This window comes from Chiroxiphia lanceolata, chromosome 10, assembly GCF_009829145.1.
Source record: "Chiroxiphia lanceolata isolate bChiLan1 chromosome 10, bChiLan1.pri, whole genome shotgun sequence".
Lineage (NCBI taxonomy): Eukaryota > Metazoa > Chordata > Aves > Passeriformes > Pipridae > Chiroxiphia > Chiroxiphia lanceolata.
Window position 1 is genome coordinate 22,555,955 of NC_045646.1, and position 24,802 is coordinate 22,580,756.

General features: G+C 50.0%; 1 protein-coding gene across 4 annotated transcripts; it reads left to right on the top strand.

The window, feature by feature from the left end:
* The first annotated feature begins 760 nt into the window (after nucleotides 1-760).
* Nucleotides 761-23,624, top strand: PCCB (propionyl-CoA carboxylase subunit beta). 4 transcript variants are annotated; one of them, XM_032698454.1, is made up of 15 exons: nucleotides 761-779; nucleotides 3,237-3,356; nucleotides 4,646-4,714; nucleotides 5,920-5,976; nucleotides 8,577-8,690; nucleotides 10,142-10,252; nucleotides 10,580-10,688; nucleotides 11,593-11,713; nucleotides 15,086-15,167; nucleotides 16,981-17,104; nucleotides 18,322-18,429; nucleotides 21,154-21,254; nucleotides 22,371-22,469; nucleotides 22,647-22,740; nucleotides 23,367-23,624. In XM_032698454.1, the coding sequence occupies exons 2-15, from the start codon at nucleotides 3,303-3,305 to the stop codon at nucleotides 23,486-23,488; spliced, it is 1,365 nt and encodes a 454-aa protein (XP_032554345.1). In that variant the 5' UTR covers nucleotides 761-779; nucleotides 3,237-3,302; the 3' UTR covers nucleotides 23,489-23,624. The 4 variants fall into 4 exon arrangements, with proteins under 4 accessions (XP_032554345.1, XP_032554343.1, XP_032554344.1 ...); XM_032698452.1 differs by lacking the exon at nucleotides 761-779 and adding an exon at nucleotides 1,207-1,432; XM_032698455.1 differs by lacking the exon at nucleotides 761-779 and adding an exon at nucleotides 3,121-3,141.
* The last annotated feature ends 1,178 nt before the right edge of the window (nucleotides 23,625-24,802 follow it).

The following is a 24,802-nucleotide window of genomic DNA, read 5'->3' on the forward strand; positions in this document are numbered from 1 at the left end:
AAACGAGTCATTGTACGGCAGCTAGGATATGCTGCGTAATCCAAGAATTCCCATTTTGGGAGATTCCTCAGCCTTACCCTCGTGGTATCTGCAGGGCCGTGCTCGTGTCCCACGCTCGGTGCACGGACGGGTCGGGCAGCACTGCCCCGGCCCTGCCGGAGCGGCGGGCCCTGTGTCGGGGGCCGTGTGTCGGCGGCCGTGTGTCGGTCGGTGGCCGTGTGTCGGTCGGTGGCCGTGTGTCGGGGGCCCTGTGTCGGGGGCCGTGTGTCGGCGGCCGTGTGTCGGTCGGTGGCCGTGTGTCGGGGGCCGTGTGTCGGCGGCGGAACAATGCTGTGAGCACAGGTGGCCGCTCGCAGGCCGGAGCAGCCTGGAGCGATGACATCAGATCTGTGGATTGCGGATCACCGCGGGGAGGGCCCCGTGCGCTGCGTATTCCCCAGCCCCGGCCCGCCCCCTGCTCGCGGCTCGGGGCTGGGCTGGGCCCTGCCCGGCTGTGCAGGGACCGGAGCCAGAGCGCCTGGTCACGGGAGGCGGCGGATACTCACAGCCCGTGTCACAGGGACTGTTTTCGTGATCAGTCCTTTCTGGCGCTCGGAAGAAAGAGGGGACCGCTAATCTTGCGGGCAAACACCTCTGGTTGCCGTCCCCAATCGTGAAACGCCACAACGGCCTTTCCTACAAACACACGGGAAAGGGGCCAAAGCTGATGCATTTTCACGTTGTTTTGTCTGCGCGATGAAAACAGCGATGAACGGCCCGGCTGAGGAGGGCTGGGCTCGGTACCGGCCTGCGCGGGGCCCGGGACTCCCGGAGCGGGGCCGGGGCCGTGTCTGTGCCCGGGGCAGCGTCTGTGCCCGGGGCCGTGCCCGTGTCTGTGCCCGGGCCGTGTCTGTGCCCGGGCCGTGTCTGTGCCCGGGCCCGTGTCTGTGCCCGGGGCCGTGTCTGTGCCCGTGTCTGTGCCCGGGGCCGTGTCTGTGCCCGGGGCCGTGTCTGTGCCCGGGCCGTGTCTGTGCCCGTGTCTGTGCCCGGGGCCGTGTCTGTGCCCGTGTCTGTGCCCGGGGCCGTGTCTGTGCCCGGGGCCGTGTCTGTGCCCGGGGCCGTGTCTGTGCCCGGGCCGTGTCTGTGCCCGGGGCCGTGTCTGTGCCCGGGGCCGTGTCTGTGCCCGGCGCTGTCCGTGTGGGCCGGGGCGGGGCGGGCGCGCAGGCGCCGCTGGGCTGTGCGGGCCATGGCGGCGGTGCGGGCGCTGTGCCGGGCGGTGGGGCCGGCCCTGCCCGTGTCCGTGTCCGTGTCCGCGTCCGTGTCCGCGTCCCTGTGCCTGTCCCGGGCCGCCTCGGGGGCCCGCCCTCCCCCCGTGCCCCAGCGCATCGAGGAGAAGCGCCGCGCCGCGCTGCTGGGCGGCGGCCAGGCCCGCATCGACGCCCAGCACAAGCGGGTGAGCCGCGGGCGGCGCGGGAACGGCCCCGGCACGGCTGGGAGCGGAGCTGCCGGGCCACGGGCAGGCGGGACCGTGCCCCTCAGTGCCCGGCACGGCTGGGAGCGGAGCCGCCAAGGAGAGGCGTCACAGGGGTCCCGAGACAGGCAGGAGCGTTGTCCCCGCGGGCCCGAGACAGGCAGGAGTGGTGTCCCCGCGGGCCCGAGACAGGCAGGAGCGGTGTCCCCGCGGGCCCGAGACAGGCAGGAGTGGTGTCCCCGCGGGCCCGGCCGGGACTCTCCGTGTGGGGACCCTCGGGGCAGCTGCAGAGGCCCCTTTCTAGGGAACTTTGCTCAGAAGGCGTCAGACACTGCAGTGCCTGGAAGCCTGGGCAGCTAAAAGAACAATTCTGGTGCTAGTACCTTTACCTCAGGGTGCTCTGTAATGTGTGTGGGGGGTAGTGGACACAGAAATGGCAAGTTATGCCTGCCGTGGGATGGTAAGTTCTAGCTTAACGCTGCCCAGGGTTTGGAATCACCATCCAGCACAGTTTCATCTTTACACTGCTCTTACAGATGTAAGCTGATCTTCTGAGGGATGAGAGCAAAGAGTAGAGGAGTGGAAATAAGGTAAAGACAGATGGGAGGGATGACAACAGCTGGGTCTTTAATCTCCCGCCTCTGTTCAGAATGTGGGCAGTGCTGGCTGGGGTGACAACAGAGGTTTCCTATTTGTGTTCATTGTTTCTTGCTGGGATACCATTTGGGTTTGGTGCAAGGCCCCAGTGGTATCACGATGACTTGTAGGCACCAAGGAGGTGGGAATGGCCATTCCCGTGAAGGATCAGTCAGTGGTCAGTCTGTCAGCAGTTTCCCTCCCACAAATACAACATCTGAAGGGAGTTCATGCTCACTGAGTTACGTCCAGGACACTGACACACAATAAACAAGCGTTTCTGCCTGTCCAGGGCTCTCAAACAGCTTATGTTTTATATAAATTAGATCTGTGGCTCACCTTAGGCCTTCCTGCCTTTGCTGGTTTTCATAAACTTTTTGGCCCACTGGTCAGATGTTTTGTAGAGAGCCTGAGCTGTGTTTTAATGTCCTGTTGGTGCAGAGTCACACCATCCCCTAAGGAAGACAATCCAGGTGCCCTCCCTTTGCAGACAGCTGCTTACCCGGGTTGGCAGTAACTTTGCTGGAAGCTGAAGATATAAAGAACTTTGCAGTCATTTGTTACTGCGTGTCACAGAGTAAGGGATTTGCATATCTGGTCAGTTCATGGAGTTCTTGGCCCTTGCCCTGCTTGTGCCCATAGCAGTGTCCAGCAGCAAACAGCACAAGAGGGTTTTGTCAGAAGATCCCTGCAGGCTGTCGTACTTCCCTTTTCCTCTCATTCACTGCAGTCCAGTGTGGAGCGTGGTGGATTGAGCCCTGAGCAGTTGGGAAGGACTGGTTTAGCTGTGGAAGGGCTCCATGGTTAAGAATAGAACAAAGGCCTTAACAGCAGCATTTAAATGTGTAGGCAAAAATAGCCATGATGCTTTTATATCTTGTTGAAAAGTCTCTGAGATTGTTTCCTTTCTCCTGTGGTGGTGCTGCTCCAACAGTCAGCCTTCTTTTCAGAGTCTGGCTTGCATTATGTTTGTTTTTCAGGAGGATAATCACTATATAGGCCATTTCCAGCTTTGGGGGCCTGCAGTTGCTTAATGGGCCCAATGTAGCAGATAAGTGAGGCTCTGTTTGATTAAACTGCATCTGCTGGGGGTCAACAAACAGCCAGAACCACCTGATGGCTCCGTTAATTGTTGCTTGCTCTGTTGCAGGGAAAGCTGACAGCAAGGGAACGAATTCTGCTGCTCTTGGACCCCGACAGCTTTGATGAATATGACATGTTTGTGGAACACAGATGTGCTGACTTTGGAATGGACTCTAGTAAGAATAAGGTACTTTTATCTCCTGTAACTCTTGTTTCAGTGTCCTGTGCCCTGCAGCCAGCCCACTGGTTGAAAATGGGCGTGCAATTTCTTTTGTTTGTTTTGTTTTCTTTTAATTTACGAATTTGTTTTGCAAATTTGCTTTAATTACTCTCAGTTTCCATTTAACAGCTTACATAGTTTACTTCTCCGTTGTTCAAACTTGATCCTTTTTTTACAGGGTCACCTGTTTGGTTCTAATGCCTCCCTGGGTATTGTCTTAGGTTCATATTTTAAACAGCAGAGGAGGCTGCAGAGCTTTGTTGGTGCTCTTCACATGGGATTCCTCCCACAGAGGGAAAATCCATGGCTCCCCAAAGTCTCCCACCATAACATGAAAGTGAGGAGCAGGAGAGCCCTGAGTGTGGCAAGAGGGTTAATGTCTTCCTTGTCCTTCAGAATTCCCCTTTCAGAGAGCTGCACCTTGTGTTTACAGAGCTGTGTCTGGGAGCAGAGCTGTGTGTGCAGCCTGGGGACAGTCCTCAGGCAGGTGTGGCCCTCCTGGGGACAGTCCCCAGGCAGGTGTGACCTTCCTGGGGACAGGCCACCTTGGGATAAATGGCCTCAGAGTGGGCCCTGCACCAGACACTTTTCTTCTTTTTTTTTTTTTTTTCAATACCAAACAACAAAAAACATTTCAGTGCCTGAAATTCCTTGATGGCAGCCCAGTAAAGTTTCTTTTCTATTGTTTTCTTGAAAGACTTCTGTACATTTTCTTTACTAGAAAGTGAGACAACATAGACTGAGCACATTTTAAGACTCAGAGGCTCCATTTCCTGTTCCACCTCTTTCTTCTTCCATTATTTACAGGGTGAAAAATGGGACAGGTCAAGTTGAAGCATTTGAGTGACTGTAATTATATTTTTTGACCTTTCCAGGTTTGTTTTTTATCCTGTATCAAAACCTCAAAGATTTACGCACTCTGTCCATTCTTTCAGAAACATCAGGTCCTAATAAAAGGCACATCCTGTCTCTAAGGACATGATTGCCTTAACTCCAGATGCGCTGAAATTTGAAGGGAAACTGCTAAATTCACTAATCTTTACACTAATACACAACAAATATGATGTCACTTCCAGCTTTCCTTTTCAGGGCTGGGGAAGATCCCTGTGGAGCCCCCACTGCAAACACGAAAGGCCAGTCCTCTCAGGGAGCCAGCCACTCTTTGGTTTGGCTGGGGCTGAGTTTGTGGGGTTTTTGGTGGCCATCACTGCTGCCTTGCTGTTCCTGTTGACCCTCTGGAATTGCTCTCTCTGCAGTACCCTGGGGACAGTGTGGTGACAGGCCGGGGGCGCATCAATGGCAGGCTGGCCTATGTCTTCAGCCAGGTATGGCTCTGCTGCTGGTTGTGAACAGCATGAACTTATCCTCTGAAATAAAGTCACACTAGTTCAGTGTGGTCATGTAGCAATGCTCCTGTTTGCCTGCTACCTGTAAGCATAAGCTAGACCTAAGATCTAATAAGTTAGGCCTAAGATCCTGTGGGAGGAAGAAAGGCACCCTCAGACGAGAATAACCAAAAGAGCTTGTGACAGATAGCTTGTAAATAGATAAAATACACTTTTTATGTTAAAATATAGTTTTTATATTAAAATTAAAAAGAAAATATTTTAGAGGAAACATCAGAGGCAGAGACCTATCCTGGTTAGCATTACCACTGTGAAAGAAAGGCTTTCTTTCAGCTCACTGGTAAGTGCTGCTCTGTTCTGGGCCACAAAGTAGCCTTTGTTCTGTTTGCCCTTATGGCCACAGTGGCTGTTGCTGTGTCACCTTGGAGCCAGTTGTGCACCCTGCCTGTTTTGTCTTGGCTGTGTGGTTCTCCCAAGGAGGGACACTGTTGTGTGGGCCTGAACTTCAGAGAGGGGCCTGACACAAACCTTGGTTTTACAGGAACACAGGGAGCAGTTTTTATATTAAAAGCATTTAAAAGTGCCCCTTCCTGATATACCCCGTTCTTTTTATATTTATATTTAACAGCCTTTTCCCCATCCAAATTCAGCTGCCACCTGAGATGCTCCTTCCTCTTTGGTTCAGCTGCTAGTCATAGTTGAGCTGTCCTCTGCTTTTGGGGCTTCTCTGAGAGTGAGACTCAGTGGGAATGCACCAGAGAACCTCACCACAGGTTGGTTCTGGGCTCTGTTGGTGCCAGGAGGTGTAAACGTCCCCTTTTCCCTCTGGATCAGTCCAGGGCCTCTTGTTGCTCATTAGACAGAGATCTTGACTCTCAGGCCATGGGTAGCACCAACAGTCAGTGTTGGCTGACACAGCCCCCAGAGCCCCCCTAAAAGATCAGTCAACTCTTGACATAACTCATGAATACAGAATGGTGACACGTGGTCAGGTTTTTATTATTTTATGAAAGGAGGGTTGGATTGAGCTGGGTTGATCTCCAGGCTGCACTGAGGGAGTCAGTTGTTTTGGGGCAGCACACCAAACACAGAACACTGTAGGATTGTGTGGTTTACTTGCAGTATTTGACAGCATTCTACTGAAGTGATTCTTTTCCTAATCTGGAAATTTGCTTTTCCTCCAGGATTTTACTGTGTTTGGAGGCAGTTTATCTGGAGCTCATGCCCAGAAGATCTGCAAGGTAATACTTCACTGGAGAAAATAACCCAAAAAATTGTCAGTGTCCTCTTTTCAGTCTCATTGTGATAATGACTCGGGTGACAGTGTTTTGTGACTGACTCTGGTGCCATGGCAACCTGACCACGCCTGTGTCCTCCTGTCAGTTCAGGTGGGAACACACAGGAGGGCAGGAAGGTACCCTCTGGAAGCTTTTCCAGGGTAAGAGAGCTTTTCCAGGTAACACACACTGTGTTGAAATTAAGTTGTGCTACAAAAGACAAGAGACTTGCCAAGTACAAATATAAATTAACTAGTCACTACTGGAGAGATGTGGAATGAGCTGGGAGCAGTTTTTTCCTATAAACAATGGGATGTGGAAGTGTACAATATTTATAAAAAGCAAATGTAACCAGTAAACAGTCTGGAGATAAACATTTTTACAACTTGGAGGTCACCTTGATCCTCAGAGCTGCTGTTATCAGGCACTTGTGGCTATTTATTCCTGTTTGGCTGCTTGTCTCCCTGGAAAAGTTGCTGTTTGAATCCCAGGGCTGGGGACACAAGAACTTATTCATGCCTGAGTATTGAGTGCTGTGGGCTGGAAAAGCTTCCTGAGTTTTCTTGCTGTGGAATCAGAAACAAGGATTTTTGTGCACAGGGCCTTTTCTCCTATGGCAATAACTACTTTTTGGCATAGGCACCTCAGCAGTGAGGGGTGTAAAAATTGAAAACACAAAGCCTTTGGGCTTGGCTTTACCAAGCCTTAATATTGGGAAAGACTTGAATTATCCTTTCACATGGGAGCTTTGAGTGTCTGTATTGGGAAGGGATGGGATGTTTTCTGCTGTTTTCTTTGATCTCTTATTTCTAAAGCAGCAGGGAGAGTGCTGATCACAGAACTAGGGAAAAGTGTGAGTCCTTGCTGCTTGGTGCTGTTCCTGGTGAGCATCAGTGTCAGTGGTGGGCCCCAGAGTCTGAAGGCTCTGGATGCATCAGTTGCTCTGGGCCTCAGTCTTTGTGTGTTTTAGGATGAACTTCGCTGTCTAGAAAGGCCTTGAAATAAATAAATAATCCATAAATAAGTCCCTGGGAAACAGCACAAAGTGTCAGTGAACTTGTTTCACTAATCTGCTCTAACAGGACAACAGGCTTTCTAGGAAGAAGCAACACATGTCAGCTCCAGGGATTTTCAGTAAGGCATTTGCTCATTCCCTGTGTAATGTCCCTGTCAGCAAACGAGGGCAGTCTTGGCTCACAGGCTGCTTGCAGTCCACATGGATCTGTTGGAAATGTGGGATTGCATTTAAATTGTGAAGCCATTCTGTGTGTCTGCCACCAGGATATTCCAGCTTTTAAGTAGACATTAGGATACAAAGCAGCAAGAACCCCTGTTTTCCACAGAATGACAGCTCGTAGGAACAAACCACTCTGGAACTACACAGAACCATGTTCAGGCTGGAATTTTGGGCACTAGTGACTTGGGTGGGACTTAGTATGGTTTCTGTGTTTCTAGGCAATATAAAATTCAAGGTTGATGCTACAAGCACTCTGAAAGACAGGACTGGAATTGTAAAACTCTTAATAAGTTTAAGATTGTCTGAAATAGGATATGATTTTGTAACAGTGGTTGAAAGGCCCAATAGTGGGCAGGGAAAAGCAACTTGGAAATGCAGAATGGGGATTGACTGACCATGTGTGATTTTACAGAAGGTTATTTAGGAGCTGAAGCAGAGCTTGATGTCAAAACAGATCTTAACATAATGTGCTAGTGATGTAGTGTTATCAAAATGGCAAACATCTCACTGGAATCCAATAATCAGGAATAGTTTATGCAAGGAATGTAAGGAATTCAATCCTCCCACTTAAGCCTCTCTCTGGAGTATTGTTTATGATCTTGAGGCAAGTAACCAAAATGATCAGACCTCAAAAACAGGATGTAGAGAGATCAGTGTGACTGAGTGAATGGTGCTTGGCCTGGAACTGTGAAGGGGAATATGAAGGCTGAAGACTTGGGGTTTTTGAATGTTCGCAAAGGTGAAGGCCAGGCAGGAGTTAACTGCTCTCCCTCACTGCTGCGTATCAAAGAAATGGAATGTTTCTGAATTTCCGGAGCAAAGATTTAGTTTAGTCTTCCCAAAGAACTTGTAAGAGGGATAATCAAGCATTAGAATATAGTGCTTAGGAGATTACACATCATCACTGCAGTAAACTTGGAGGATCAGATTAGACATGGATGAGGGGGCGTTTAAGGTGCAGTGCAGGCCCCCTGTGAACAGGGATGGATTGGCCCTCTCTGGTCCAGCTCCTGTGACTGAGTCACTCACAGAGCAGTGTCCCTTTGTGCATCACCCAAAGCCAGTGCTGAGTGTGGAGGTGCAGGGCTGGCAAGGCAGAGAAATACTAAAGGTCCTGGGAGGGATTCACGGTGTGTTGTCACCTCCAGTCTGACTGAGGCCAAACGTGAACTTCAGGGAGAGTTGGAGACTGAGAGTTAATGTGAATGAAGGAGAAGCTGAGCAGGCACCTCAGATCCTGCCACATATGGGTTTTTTTTCTCGGGGATGCACGTTCTGGGGTTTGTTGCTTTGGGGTCAGTAAGGAGGGGTTTGTGTCCATCCCCAGATCATGGATCAGGCTGCCATGGTGGGAGCCCCCGTGATTGGGCTGAACGACTCCGGAGGAGCCCGGATCCAGGAGGGAGTGGAGTCCCTGGCAGGCTATGCAGACATATTCCTGGTGAGTGGGCTGCTGGGTGCCCAGGGAGCTTGGCACCCATGGAGATGGACAAAGTCTGTCCCTACTTGAGCCTGTTTGTAAGTAAACTTTAGGTTATCGCTCTGTTTCAGCCAATGGCTAAAGCAGCTCGTGAGCCCCAGACCTTGGTTCTTTTCTTGGCTTTGGGCAGATCACTGTGCTGCTCAGGTCCATGTGTTAAACAAGGGTGATGCTGAGCCCTGCAAAGCTCTGTGGTCCAAGGAGAGGCTTTGGTCACGAGAGACAAAGAACAGGCAATTTGATTAATTGGAAGACAGCCACAAACAACTACTTAACTTTTTGGTTTACATCTAAATTATCAATTGCCTGTATCAGGATGGAATTTCTTTGAACATTTATGAGCTTGAGAAAGGTGGGCACCATAATTCAGGGTTTTGTTAGGGGGTTGTGACCCCCCTCCAGCTGTCCCTGTGTCTCCTCTGCAGTGCAGACATGGGAAGAGTTACACACCAGATTTGTTTTCAGTAGAGTTGGTAAAAGGGGGAGGATTTCCACTGCAGAAAGAGGGACTTATAGCAAATCAAACACTATGCACTTGAAAAAAACTTGAGAAGCTCAGATCAGAAGCAGCAAGTGCCTGTTCTGTCAGGATGGTAGGTCAGTGTGGGGGGAAAAAGGGCTGCAAGTCAGAGGTTTCTGTTCAAAGAAGTGGGCAGTACAGTGTTAACCTTGCTGGTGGGGGATATCCAGCCTTGATCAGACTGGTGAAAGTTTTATGTTTCTACACGATTTTTTGTGGCTAATGCAAGAATTTTTCCTCTAGACCCGCTGCTGCTCTTTTCCCCCCCGTGCTGACATTATTTTATATGCTTATCAAAACATAACTGCTTTGGAGTGTGTGCACAGAACATCGTGGTTGTGCCTTCAGGAGGAATGTGAGCAGGTGGGGGGGACAAGTCAGATGCTGACAGTGAGTGTGGGAGGAGCAGTTCCAGGGTGAGCTGTGGCCCAGCTGAGCACTGAGCAGTGCAGGTGCTGGTTTTGGACACCACACCCTCTGTGTTGGGCAGCACCACTTCACCTCTGTGTGCACTTGAGCTGGTGCAGCAACCCCCTGCCACAGCTGGTCAGTAAAGCTTATGTGTGTCTCTGATCACATTCAAATTTCAGGGACATCCACTTCTCCCCAGTGCAGTTTTTGCCCCTGCAGCATCTGTTGAGGTCACTCATTCCATCTCCCTTTGCAGTCATTCCATGGTGTGTAGGAAATCAAGTGCACGGGAACAGAAAGGAGCAAAACAGAAGCAACAAAATCATTTGGGTTCTACTTGCATCAAGGCATTGCCTCCAGATATTTGTCTCCCAGGAAATAAAACAATTCTGTTTATGATTGTGAATTCCTGCAGACTCTGGGCACAGATATAAAGATGCACTTTCCTGGTAAAACCAGATGTCTTTTTTTCCTATTGCAGAGAAATGTTCTGTGTTCTGGGGTGGTTCCCCAGATCTCCCTCATCATGGGTCCCTGTGCTGGTGGAGCTGTGTATTCCCCTGCCTTAACTGATTTCACATTCATGGTCAAGGTAAGGGTGGAGCTGCTGTGCCAGGACCTGCTGCTGGGGACCTTGTCAGATACCAACTCACCACGTGGGAACGGGTGTTTTTTGAGATGGTCTCTTGCTTTGGATCAAGTTTATTTCGCATGAAAAGGCAAGAAATGCTTTCCCAAATAGCTTGAGGATAATTGCATTTTTTGTGGATTTTTAATGTAATGCAGGACTTATAAGAAACTTTCCCTCTGTTCTGCTCTTATTCTGGGGAAAGTCTCTGGAGACTGTGGCTGTTCCCCTCATGCTTTTCAGCCTTGGCTCTTGCATTCCCTGTGGGTTTCTGCTTTTCCCCCTGCCCAGGACACATCCTACCTGTTCATCACCGGCCCTGATGTGGTGAAGTCTGTCACCAATGAAGATGTCACCCAGGAGCAGCTCGGGGGGGCCAAGACACACACTGCTGTGTCTGGTGAGAGCTGGGGCTTCCTTAGCAGGCTGATTGTGTTCACAGGAATGACAGAGGAGGTGTCCTGGCTAAACTGCTGATTGGCTCATGCAGATTAGTCTGAAGTGATAAAGCTCTGCTTAAGCACAAGTTCTTACTCTGTATGTGGCTCTCTTGAGGGTCTGTTTGAGTAATGGAACACTAAACAGGAAAAGTGGGAGTGTGGGAGAGGTCTGGGATTTGGAAGAGAAAGTAGCAAATCCACAGAAGATCCTACGAGTGGGAAGACTGTCAAAGGGCAGGGCTTAGCAAAGCTGGCCTGGGGTGGGGTTTTTATTTGGTTGTTCTCCAGAAATTTGCATGAGTTGAAAGGTTCTCAGCAGTCCCTTGTTTGCTCACAGACGTGATTGATTGAAGTGCTCAACTCCAAAGGAGTGGCAGTGTGAGATGGAGCACTTCTTTTCCTCGTTTTGTCCCTCTGGGAAAACTCTGAGTCATGAATCTTCTCACGGCTCAAATGACTGTGGGATCTCAAATTCTGTGTGAACGGAGCTGATGATGAACCAAACCCAAACACACAGATGCTGCCCAGATCCAGCCATTGTAAAAAAATTGTGGTGCTCAAGTGCAGCACAGTAACCTGAACAGAATTCCAGAAGGCTGGACCCAGCTAGGCTGTGACAGCTGATAAACCACATTATTTTAAACATGAGATCAACAATCCAGACCTGTTACAGAGGAAGTCTGATATAGCCACACATTTTCTAGGTATTTTTAGCTGGTCAGATTTGGTGGCTTAAGGCTCCCAATTGTTCATGGCTCAGGTTTAAAGATTTTTACTGTGGCTTCTTTGTATCTTTATCGGTATATATTTGAAAAGGAAACCTTGCACAGTAATTTCCAAACCTGCTTTGCTGTTTCTGTGCAGGAGTTGCCCACAGAGCCTTTGAGAACGACATCGATGCTCTGCTGAACCTCCGGGAGTTCTTTAATTATTTACCTCTGAGCAACCGTGACCCCGCCCCGGTGTGTGAGTGCCACGATCCCAGGTGAGAGCAGATGGCTCTGAACACCCAGTGCCAGGGCTTCTCTGGCCCCAGGGGTGCAGAGACACAAGTGCAGTGTGCTGGCACTGTGGCAGTGCTGCCCCGTGGCTGTGGCAGTGTCCCCCCACACACGTGGACAGCTGTGCTCACTCTGGGCTGGAATTCCCGAGCAGGAATTTCTGTGTGCAGAGCAGGGGGAGCAGCCACCTCTGCACAGGGGGTGCCTGAACCAGGGAGTGAGGAGAAAACGGTGAGCACGAGTGGAGAGGCCTTGCCCTGTGTTGTCAGTTGTGTCTGTTGGGTGAGCTCTGCCTGTGAGGGTTGGAGGTGGGGAAGCACAAGGAGGCAGAAGTTTTATGTGTCAGGGACTTGTGGTGTAGCTGACAACGTCACACAGGACAGACCTGCCAGAGGGGAACAACAGTCACCGTGTGAACTTTTATCAGGGCATTTTTCCAGGAGCTGGAGGGACATGGGACACTGAGGGGACAGCTTTGCTGGGACTGCCACAGGCAGAGACTGGCAGGGCAGGAGAAGCATTTTGACCCAAGGTCTGGGGTACATCCCCAGCTCAGCCCTTCCCACAGGGAGCCCTCAGAGCTGTGCCCCTCCCCTGGGTGGGAGTGGCACCTCAGTCTGCCCCTTCCAGTTCCTCACACGTGTGTGATGTGTCCTGTGGCCTTGCATGCATGAACATTTCAACGTGGCAGTCAGGGAGGTTATTTCTCTTCGTGCCTCACTGTGCTTTTCAGTGGCTTTGCAACAGTTTGTTTGGGGAGATGGTTTTGGGTGAGTTTACAGATCACCTGAAATACTTTGTTCACTTTTGGATAAATAAATTCACCAGTTCCTTTTGGAGCATGGTCAGACAGGTCAATTAATTACTGGTCATACATTTTTCTAAGGTGTTGATCTCTAAGACTGTTCTGGTTTGATAGTGGTAAACCAAAGTAAATCTCTTGTATTATTTGGTAAGTCTGGGGGGTTATTTCTGAGGTTATCATGGTCTTTCTAAGAATTCAACAAGCTGTTCTTGGATAATCACTCTCTGTAGACTCGATTATGGTATTTTATTTCACTATAGAAACAACAGTCCATTTTTAAAATCAAGGTACTGTATAACAGGTGGTTTATTTTCTTGTGAGAAGCTGTCAGTTATGTTGTAGCTACTAATGTATAAGAGATTAGCTCATTATTTCTTAAGGGAGACAGCTTGATACACTGTTAGAGGATCACAGAATAATAAATGCCATTTGTACTAAGAACTTCAAATTAGTGGCCTTTATACATGTGAAGACAGATCTAATTGTTAAATTTCCTGGTTTTACAGCAGCATCTCCAATATTTCTCCCATTTGTGGTCCTAATGCACAGATTGGTATTATTTCATCTGGACATACTGACATCTTAATAGACTCCTTTTGCTTGGGATTGATGTGTTTGATCCTTAGGGTGCTCCAGCCCCAGCCCATTTCTCTAGAGGAATTGCTTTCTTTTTGCATCATTTTCACACCACAAAAACTTGCCACAAATTATGCAAATCAAATGTAACCTACCTTTGCCTTCAGTGTGAAGTCCTGAGGCTGGTGGGGCAGTTTGGTGTGTGTGTTTGTCTCTCTAGGTAGGCAAGTTCTTTTTGGTGCTGAAAAATGTCAGTCTTGGCTGCTGAAACTTGGTGGAGTTTTTGTTGTCAGTGGCCTGGGTTCTAAAGGGGTGGAAGTTCCTTCCAGAGGCAAGTTGTGTAATGGTGAATGTCCCCTCCCTTTGGAGGGTTCTGGGTCAGGGCATTTGGTGTGTTCCAGGGTGTGATTTTTACCTGCATGTGTAAAAGTTTGAATTTCTGGAGGAGGTTATTGCCAACTCCTGGAAACCAAGAGCAGTTTCCCTTCTGCACTGAATGAACCCAGTGTCCCTGTGGGTGAGGCTCTGATGAGGAGCAGCAGTTCCTCCCTGCTGTGGGATCTGTCAGAGGCACAGTTCTCAACCCCAGTGGCCCCAGCAGTGAGCTCCAGGTGTCCTCTGTCCAGGGTGGTTTGAAGGAGATTTTCAAACGTGGTATCCTGGATAATGTCTACATTTTGATGATGGTTATTTATTTTAATGCTTTCCCTCAGCACTCCACAGCACTGTGAATTTATGGGAGCACTGATTTAATTTTTCCACTTTGCTTATCCTGTGGGGCACCACAGGTCACAGGCAGAATCTGAAGCACATCCCTATCTACTTTATGGACAAGAGAGTTTTAGAATCTTTTGTAGGTTGGGGTTTAGTCTGTTAAAGTCAGTTTAATTTCATCAGATTAAGGGGTTTTAGTATTGTTTTATGGAGGCATTTGCCTGCAATACTTGTAATCCTGTGGAAGAACCACTTGAAGTGTTGCTGTCCCCTTTATTCCACTAATAGCTGGATCTCTTCCCCTCCCAGTGAGGGCTGTGCCTCTCACCCCGTGGGTCTGAGCAGCACAGACACAGCCACAGGGCTGCAGTAAGAGTTTTTGGCTGATTTTGACAAACCGCAGATCCCTTCCTTCAGTTTTAAATTGGGTGTCCAGAGCCTTGTGCTGTCCTGTTCTAATGGCACTAAATCCTGGCATTGTTACAACAGTTATTCAGTAGGAACTCCACAGAAACACCATTTGTAACAAACACGGATCAGTATTTTTGTGGAATGGCACAGACATGCTGATCCCTGAAACCTCAGTGGTGGCTCCTAAAAAGTGACCCCCCACTGGGACTGTGAGTGAATCCAAAGACCAGTGGCTGCCAGTGCTGAAGGTACTGGGAGCGAGGGAGGAGGGGACTGATGCTGTGGCTGTGACAGGGAGCTGCATGTGAAGTGTGTCCCTGTTGAGGGCAGGAACAGCAAAGGTGTTTAAATGCAGCCATGCCATGGAATAAACTGAGTGAGGATGTGTGTTCCCATCCAGGGATGCCTGGAGGCCGGGGCAGTGGCCATGGGAAGGTGCCCTTGGCTCAGTGTGGGCAGGGAGGGTCAGTGTGCACTCCTGGGCTGCAGGAGATCAGGGCTGGCACAGGAGCTGTCCCTCAGCTCCGCAGGCTCTGCTTTCCTGCCCTGACACTGGTGCTGCCCCTCCCTGTGGCGTGTCCCATGTCCCAGCAGTGCCCCCTGCAGCCCCACAGCTCCCCAGGGCCGGGCTGGTCCCTGCTGTCCCAGGAGAGCCCTTCCCAAGCCCAGGGGCCCGTGGGAGAGAGCTCTCCTTCAGGGACAGGGTCAGGCTGCCCCAGACGGGGAGAACTGGTTCTTTTCCCTGTATCTGAGGAGGTTCCCATGAAGTGTCTGAGATTACTCACCCAGGGTTTTGGTCCTGGTGTCCACCTGCTCTGGGATGACGTGGCTCCCTCCCTGCTCTCCGCAGTGACCGCCCTGTTCCCGAGCTGGACACCGTGGTCCCGACTGAATCCACCAAAGCCTACGACATGCTGGACATCATCCACTCTGTGAGTCTGCAGGGCTGGGAGCAGAGTGCAGGGCTTGTGTTCTGGGGCTGAATGGCTCTCAGGAACCAGCAGAGTGGCACTGAACAGGCACACTGTGATTGATTTATTTATTTATTTTAGTCTTCACAAGTGGCCGTTTTTACCTGTTTAGTAGCCATGAGTAAAGGGACAACAAGAACTGCAGGGGAAACAGATTTTAACACATGAAACAAAAGATTTTAGCAAATGAAAGGAATCCTGAGGTTTGTTTTCAGGATACCCCTGATGCTGCAGCACAGCTGTGCAGGTGAAGGAGGCTGTAGTTCAGTTTTCTCTCTGGGGTTGAAGCCCTTTCCCCTTGAGTTCTGTCACTTGCCCCTCCCTGCACCTTGTTCTCTCTGCCTTGAATTCTGGCACTCTTTAATAAAAGTAATAAACTACCCAGAGTGCCTGCGAGGATTTACCCTTCCCTGGTTATGCTGAGAGACAGTTATGTGCACACACTGTACAAGAATATATATTTATTTGTTTAAATTACCAGTCAAGCACTTGGAAACTCCCGAGCTGGTGTTTCATTAAGTGAGGCAGATCTCCGGGGAGGGGGCAGGGAAGGAACATCCTACAATTTTTTTAAAAATCTGAAAGCCAGTGTATAAATAACAGGTTTTATTAAAGCAGGACAGGCAATGCTGGTAATTCTCTTGCCTAATTTTGAGTATTTCACTTTCCCAGGTCTAACAACTCAATCCATTGATAAACACTGGGCAGAGAACAGGGTTGTAAAAGAAGTTTTATCACCTGAAGCTGTTACAGCCCCTGTAGAGCACCCTCAGAGTCCAAATTCTGAATATTAAAATTCCCAGCTGCTCCTTCTTCCACTGGGATGCTGAGCAGCAGTGGAGCCAGGGTTCCCAGGGGGCTGCTGGAGCCAGGAGTGACACAGGCAGCTCATCAGCTGTGTTTGTGGGACCTTTACAGTTTCTCTTTGCTTTGACTGTCTCTCCCCACTGTGCATTCAGCCAACACATTCAGTCTGTAACTGGCTGCATTTAGACTCATTTTAGTGCAGAAAGCAAGCTCAGGGTATTTTTAATCTCTGGATTCTTCCATTCTGAGTTTCAGCACTACGTGTACTGAAAGTTAAAAGGTGGCATTTAAAAAAGTCCTGAAGTGAATAAGGAAAAAAACCCCAAACCTTCCCAGAGATTTCGAGAAGTATTAAGGAAAGAAATACTTACATTTTCCACAGTTTTTCTGAGGCTGAGGCAAGGGAGCTGACTGGCAGAGCGCAGCGTGTGGGCACGGCTGGGGCCGGGAATGCCGGCAGGAGCAGCCGAGTGTAGGTGTCGCTGCTGCTCCGTGGATAGCGGGATCTCTGTGCTGTGCTCCGTGCGCTGGGGATGGCACTGGGCAGGGCACACACCCAGCTCAGCCCCAGAGAGAAGTGCAGCCACCACAGGTGTGCAGAGAGGGATTGCAGGGGCCGTGGCTGTTTGTGAGCTCCGTGAGGTGCTGTTTCATCGCTGGAAATTGTTCCTTAAGTCTGCCACTAATTAACATGTGAGAAAGAAGTTCTTAACATCTGACTTAAAGTTTTAGTTTGTTGTAAGCTAGGAAAAAGGCTCACCACAGTCATAAAGATGTTCTCTCAGGGAAGTGCAGGACTACAGGCTGCAAAGACTAAAAGGTTTCCCTCCCTCCCTTTCTTTCTTTCAAAATTCTGCAAGTTCTGAAGTGGTTTAAGAGTTCCCATCCTAAGGTGACAGAGTTTGCCTGTGTATTTATACACATCTGTCTGTCCTCATAAGGCCCTGCCTGCCTCTCACCCCTGCAGATTGTGGATGAGAGGGAGTTCTTCGAGATCATGCCGTCCTACGCCAGGAACATCGTGGTTGGATTTGCCAGGATGAATGGACGGACTGTTGGGATAGTGGGCAACCAACCCAAGGTGGCATCAGGTCAGAGTGCAGTGTGAGACTGACTGCAGTGCCTGTGCCTGTTTGTCTGTCCCGTGCTGTGGAAGGGGATCTGGCTCCAGGGTTGGTTTGGTTTGTGTGCTGTTCCACTCCTTCTCAGGGCTTTTCCACCACTTTGTCCTGACCCTCACTGTGAGCTGTGAGAGCAGGGTGATCTCACCCCCAGGTAATCCAAGAGTGCTGCATCCAGCACACACACGGGGGGTGGAAGAGCAGCCTGCAATTCACTGGATTAACCACAACCTGGGAACTGCCCCCTTCCTTCCACAGCAGTAAAATCCCTGAAACTCCTCTGTAGGGTGAGGGGACTTTTTTTGTTACCTCCCTGTAGCCAGAACAGTGCAAAGCCTTCAGACCCTCAGGTGTGGGGCTCTTGACCCCAAATGGTACAGATATGAAGGTACAACGTGCAGCTCTAAAGATCACCCTTTTAAACTGTCCAGGGGCTTTGCTCTCTTTAACTCAGTAATTCCTGAAGTGACCTTCTCCAGTCAGAACTCTATGGTTTAATCCTTGGTTTTAATTCCTGTGGCTTCGTGTTTGGGACAATCAGATCACCAAGTATGATGTTTCATTCTTTTCTTATCCTTACAAGATATGCCTGTCAAGATACAAGACAGAAGGTTTTGATATTAATTTAATCTTCACTTGATATTCTCAATTTTAACAACTATTTTTAATGCTTCCCATAGATGCTTTTATACAAAATTTTTTTTGGTTTAATATAATTGTGCATAATATAATTCTAAATGGCACTGAAACAGAACAGAAACACTTTGCAGCATGTTTACCAGAAATGCTGGTCTTTCTCAAAATATTATTGGACTGTTTAATGTTTTGGGTTTTTTTAATGGGGAGCTCTGTAACCTTTCAATACGACTGATCTAAAAAAGACCAATGAAGAGAAAATTACAGAAAAAATATTTTAAATGACAAGACTGTAATTAAACTGCTCTGTTTTGGGACATAAAGTCTTTGTGCACAGGAATTAGAAAAATAAAATCAGCCTTTGAATGTAGCTTGTTCTGTAATCTTAGTTCTAAACCAGGAAAACTTCAGGCACATTATCTCCACATTACCTCCAGATAACCTTTCTTTTTTTTTTAAGAAGACATTACAGCTAAAATAGTGTGATTTTTGAGTTGCCTTGAATTACTGCAGGTCACTGGTAACACCTTTCTCTGTGTTCTGAACTTCAGGGTGCTTAGACATAAACTCTTCTGTGAAGGGAGCCCGCTTTGTTCGGTTCTGTGACGCCTTCAACATCCCCCTGCTCACGTTTGTGGATGTTCCTGGATTCCTGCCAGGTGAGCCTTGCCTTGCAGGGCACTCCTGGGGCTAAAAACACATTTTAAGAACTGTGAGAAAACCTCAACTGTGGTAGACTTATATAAGCAGGTATTCAAATCCCGCTCTTTGGGACAGGAACTCTGTATTCTAAATACAGGAATCATCACAAAAGGATGGTGAAATATGCCAAAAATTGCAGGAAAATGGTGCCCAACTGTCCTGCTACTGTCACCGTGTTCTGGGATCCCAGCATGGTCCTGGAGTGACCTCAGGAGAGGGACAGGTCACAGAGTTAATGCTGGAATCTCCAGCAGCCTGATGGAGACACTGGGATGACCAGTTTGCCAGGGCCAGGTGTGGGGATATCCTGCTCTGGAAAGCTCTGTCCTGCTGCCCAAAGCTGTGACTGTGGCCTGTCCAAGGCAACAACTGCACTGCCTGGAGATGCTGCCCTGGCCAGAAGTGCTGGGAAGTTACACTGATTTCTGCATTCCAAGGAGACTCCAGGCCCCTCTGGGTGCTCAGCTGTGTGTTCAGGTGCTGTTTGAGTCCCACAGCTCTGTGCTGGGACTGTGGCAGCAGAAGGCCCAGCACAGGCTGTGCTGCCCCAGTGCCAGGGAAGGCAGCCCAGCACCCTGTCCTGAGCCCTGGGGGCAGGATGAGGAGAGAGCTGGCACAGCTGGCCCAGGGCAGGGAGCAGTGGCAGCTGTGGCACCATTCCCACATCTACTCAGCACTGCAGTTACTCAGCTCATACTGGCACATGTTGCTGTCCAGGCTTTGCTTCAGCAGGAGAAACTGCCTCAGCTGCTGCCCAGAGATGTGACAGAATGGACCTGTGGGGGAAAAGGATGTTCTTGTTGCCACTGACTGTTACCCACAGCCCCCCTGGGCATCTCTGAGAGCTTCTCTCGTGCTCCAAGGCCCTTCTCAGCTAAAAATGCCCATGGTTTAGAGGCTGCAGGTGCATGAGGAAGGACAGGGCTGCAGTGAGCTTGCTTTCAGCACAGGCTCTGGGAGCAGGAAGTGTTAACATGACCCCTCAGAAAACAGGCTGTGAGAGGAACAGACACATTACAGGATCCAATCAATGTCAGAGCTGTTGTACAAACCATGGGTCACCTTGAGGCTCTCCAGCCATCACAGCACTGAAGTGTCCCTGGCCAGCATTCCATTCCTGCTTTAACACTTTGCAGCTGGCACGTTTTAACTGTGAGGCAACACCAGAGGGGTCACAGAACCTTCCTCTCCCCCTGTGGGCTCACCTTCCTCCTGTGACCTGGGCCAGGCACCAGCTTGGTTCACTTCAGGGGACACCACAGGAATCCACATCTGGGGAGCTGCTTGGAATCCAGGCACAAGTTATCTCCATGCAGCTGATTAAAAGTAGTGACTTGACATTGCATAATAGTACATTGGTTTGAAAGTACATAAGCAGGAGAAAAAAAAAAACAGAGAAAGCTAAAGAGAGGAGACCTTAGGCTTGATTGTGATCCTAAATTGTTCCATTTTAAGCAGTTTGGCAAGACTGGCCCATTATTAACATTAGAAATCTCACGTAACAAATTCTGAGGGTGGCATCATCCCATCTCCCTGTTCAGTACAGAACAGAAGGAATCTGTCACACTGGCTCGTGGTGGTGCACTGAACATCTCAGTGTCAGTCACCCAAACACCTGAATAGCCCCCAGTTTCATAGGTGTGCACAGAGATGACATTTGAGGCATCTATAACCTGTAGCTGGATAAAAACACAGAGTTTGGGACTGACTCTGTGGCTAGAAAAGAGTTTATGTTCATTGGTCATGGGTGCCAGTGTAAATAATTCAAATAACTGAATGATCTGGAAGCACTTTGAGTGACTGGCTGTTCTAGATGTGAATTAGACCCCGGGATCTGCAAGTGCTCCCCAGCCCCTGAGTGCCCCCAGTGTCCCAGCTGTGCCCAGGCAGGTCCCACTGGCTGCAGGGAAAGGCAAGAAACTAAAGTGAAGTGTAGGCAGAAATTATCAGACCCTGAAATCACACTTGAGGGGAAGCATTAAAGCCAAGCCACCAAAGAGACAACCAGGTAAGTTACTGAATCTCACCAAAGAATTTTTACTTAAAATTCTTACATTAAACCCCCCACATCTATTAGATGATCCCAGGTACCCTTAGGAGGTTTCTCATGTGCTGAAAGCAAAAGCCCATAGGTGGATTAAACTGCAGGAGACTGACTGTAGAGTTATACCCAGCAGTCTGAAATTCAAAAATGTTAGAAATAGGTTCCATGGGATTGCTGGTTCCAGTGCAGTCAGGTAGCCTGTGTTTGGGACATGTGGATGACTTACAGTCCTGTTTGCTGCCCATGACCATTCTCCAGAAGCACCTGCTGTGAGAATCCCTACAGAGAATCCTTCTGTCTTTAAGGACCATCAACTTGGGCTGGCCTGAAGGATGACCAGCAGTGAACCTAGACTGTGTTTCCCATTGCTGGTCACATGTGGTGTCTGGGAAATGCTGTATTTTGTTCCTAGGGAGGCACCATCTGGTGAGTGTTGCTTTGTGACCTGACACACCAACAGGTGCTGCTCTTGGTCAGAGACTTTGCAGAGCTGCTCAGTATCTTACAGAGGACACTGCCTGGTCTTACCTCCTCCAGGATGTTCAAAAGGCTGTAGTGGGGCCCAGGTTTGCTGCTGATGATGGATGATGGGGTTCTGCAAATTCCCTGGAGGGAGATAAATATTTGTCCTTTGTAGGCACAGCTCAGGAGTACGGTGGGATCATCCGGCACGGTGCCAAACTGCTGTTTGCCTTTGCAGAAGCAACTGTGCCTAAAATCACTGTCATCACCAGGAAGGTAAGTTGGGATAATTCCATGGAGATCTTCCAGAGTTCCTGTTTCCACCAGTGGCAGTTTTAGTTCCAGGGAGCCTTGTCTGTGTGTCCCATTGTCACATCTCCATCTGCCCCACCTGGTAACACCTCTTTGTGTCAGGGTACAAGAGCCCATTTCTTCTATTCCCAGACCTCAGTTCCTTCCTTCCTCTTGTCTCTGCACCCCTCTGACACCTCCTGTTTCTGCCCTGCTTTCTCCCTGGAATGCCTTCACTCAGGACTGTCCCATGTCACCAGGCCTGCCTCGCTGAGGACACACCATCTGCACACAGCAAATCTGCTTTCTCTCCTCCAGCCCCTTCAGCCTCCCCCTCCAACCCCAGCACCGACAGCATCTGTCTTCTGCTGTGTCTGCAGGTTTAACACTCATGTGGTGCCTCTTCCTCCACAGCCTCCTGCCACACTCTGCCTCATTTCTTCCTTTCTCTCTGTAAGGTACCTGACACCACGCTCCATAAGCTCTGGGTCCTTACAGGATTAGTCTTTTCCTTGCTCATTTTTTCCCTCCTGCTCATTTTCCTGAGAGGCTTTTGGCTTATCATGGCAAAAAGAAAAAAGAACTTTCCTTTTTTCTCTGCCTTCTCTGATTGTTCCAAGTGTTCCCACGCCGTGCCTGTCAGCCCTGCAGCCCTGCCCTGCCAGGGACTGCACTGCAGGTTGCTCTGCAGTTCTGCAGTGTGTTCATCACTGCTGTCTGGAGCACTTCCAGTTGCAGAGTGGAGCACTGCAGAGCCCGAGTGCTGCGCTCCCTGGCCAGGGAATTCCAGAGGCACCCCGACTGCTGGGTGTGAGTGCATGTGCAGGTCGAGGCTTGCAGGTCAGATACACACTGACCCCTCTGTGCCTGCCCTGGACAATGGTCCTGGTGACCAGTAGCCCCCTTTCTGTCCCCTCGGGGCTCTAGTGGCAGAGCTGTCAGTCCCAGGAGGCTGCTGCAGCAGTGGGGATGCTCATGCTCTCTTGCGGGTAGAGTTCAGCCCCAGTTCTTGTCTCTGGCCTGGCAGAAGCTGCAGGAGGGGTGTAGGCAGTTGGTGCTGTGAGATCCCATCCCGGGAGTGAATCCTTGGTTCTGTTCCAGGCCTATGGTGGTGCCTACGACGTGATGAGCTCCAAGCACCTGAGAGGAGACGCGAACTACGCCTGGCCCACGGCCGAGGTGGCCGTGATGGGAGCCAAGGTGAGCCCAGCCACCCTCCCACCAGGGCACAGCCACCAGCGCCCTCCCAGCGCCACAGAGGGGACAGGGGATGGAGGGACTTGCTCTGAGCAGCCCACCGTGGTGGGGAGGGTGGTGAGGCCAGGGCTGCCCTGGCTGTCAGCAGAGGGCTGGCCCTGACCCACCGTGCTGTTCCAGGGCGCTGTGCAGATCATCTTCAGAGGAAAGGAGGCCAACGCGGAGCAGGAGTACGTGGATAAGTTTGCAAACCCCTTTCCTGCTGCCACGAGAGGTATGGATATCTCCCCCACTGTGTCCCCTGCTTGGGTCTCCCAGTGCACACAGCTCTTAAGGAAACCTTTTGCTAATGAACAAGTTATTGAGGCAAGACCTGAGTCAGAAAGGTGAGGCTTAACCACAGCTTGTGCATGTGAAGGACAAACACATGTAGACACAACGCACATCTTCAGCTGGAAAGAGCCTGGTCAAAGGTGGGGACTGCTCTGAAAAGTGCATTTTCAATTTTGTAGATGGTAGAAAGCATCTCACAACTTTTCTTCTGTAGCACAGGTGCTTTTCCAATCTGGTTGACAGCCCTGGATGCAGAGCAGTGACCTGAAGAAAGGGACAGGATCCAGTTCAGTTATGTGCTCCAGGACTCTCTGGAGCAAATTTTTCCACTGTTTTGACCTCTAGCTTTACAGTAGTAACTGTGAATTTAAATTTAAAATTTAAAAATTATTGATGCAGGAATAGTTCCTTTCCAGGCTATTTTAAGTTAATTTGTAACCTGTGAATTTACTTATTCCAAATATTGTTTTGATTTTGCTAATTTATGTTACAGCCTAGGTCAGAAGGCCGAGAAGCAAACCCTCCCTGGTTGCTCAAGTTGGTTTCTCCTTGTTTCCATTTTTTCAGGGTTTGTTGATGACATCATCCAGCCTTCCACCACCCGCAGGCGGATCTGCCACGACCTGGATGTGCTGGCCAGTAAATCCCAGGCCAGTCCCTGGAAGAAACATGCCAATATTCCACTGTGAGGATGAGCAGGGGCAGGCCCTGCAGGGAGACTTGGCACTCTCTCGTTAATGGAGGTCTGCTTGGCAATGGAAATAGCTCTTTTGGTTTTGATTTGGCTGATAACCATCAATAAATCATAGTATATATTTCATTTAATTCTGAGGTCTGACCAGTTCACCTCTCTAAACCCTTTTGGTGGTTAATAATCAACAGCCCCCGCCGTGCCTGCAGCAGATGAGCTGTTACTAATTGCTCAAGGTCAAACATTCCCTTGGCTCCCTCATTCCATAGGCCCTGAGGCAGAGCTGAGTGACCTCTCTCCCTGCTGACGAGATGGGCCCCTGTGCATTCAGGTGTAGCTCCAAGTGCATCTTTGGAGTCTGACTCTACTTGCCTGCACCACAGACTCAGAGAGGAGAATCCTGAGCCTGGCTTGCAGGATCCCAGACTAACCTGTTGTGTTCCTCTGCCAGACTGTCCAAGGCACAGCTTTTCCAGGCCAGGTCTCAGGTGGGTCTCAGAGCTGCAGGCTGGGGCACAGGTGGGAGGTACAGAGAAGGTGCAGCCAGCCCCCTCCTGAAGGGCAAGCAACAAAAAGGGCAGTTCTGGTGGGACATGAAAATCCTTCTTCCTCAGCACAGGCTGGAACAGAGGCCTCCAGAGGCCTCATTTTTCTGTGATTATCTGCCAGACTTGCAGTAGGTGTTAGCTCAGCTCAGCCCTGGGCCCTGTGCTCGCTCTGCTCGGTAGAAGCTGCATTTGACCCCCAGCCCCCAAGGCAGAGAGGAGCAGCCACTGTCACCCTTAGCCCTGCTGCACCAGCTGCAGGCACAGGAGGGCCTGGAGTGACCTCAGGCATGCACTGGGAGACACAGCACTGCCCTACCTGCACATGGAGCTGCTGCTGTTCGCTCCCAGCACGGGCCTGAAGGAGCAGAGAGGCAGGATGGCCACTTCCCAGGGAGCAGCTCTTCCCAGGTACGTGCAGTGAGTACAGCTGTGGAGCTTGGAGCCTGCAACCTGCGGGGAAAAAAGGCAACAACTCAAAACTGTCTAAAAGCGCAGTTCAAAACGAGCATTTCACGTCTGAGTCCCAGCTCCAGAGGTTTTTGGATGCCTTGGAGACAGCACACTCAGGTTCCAGACACACTGTCCTGGCTGCAGCACACTGGAGGAGCTGCACGAAGGTACCTGGCTGTACCTGAGCACACAGACCCTCTGCCCTGGGGGACAGAGGCAGCTCCACCACCAAGGGAAGGCCAGAGGAACTGTTCCTGTCTTGGGGTCACTGCCATGGTAGGAGGGCTCAGCTAACTGTGAGAGAGCCATCAGTT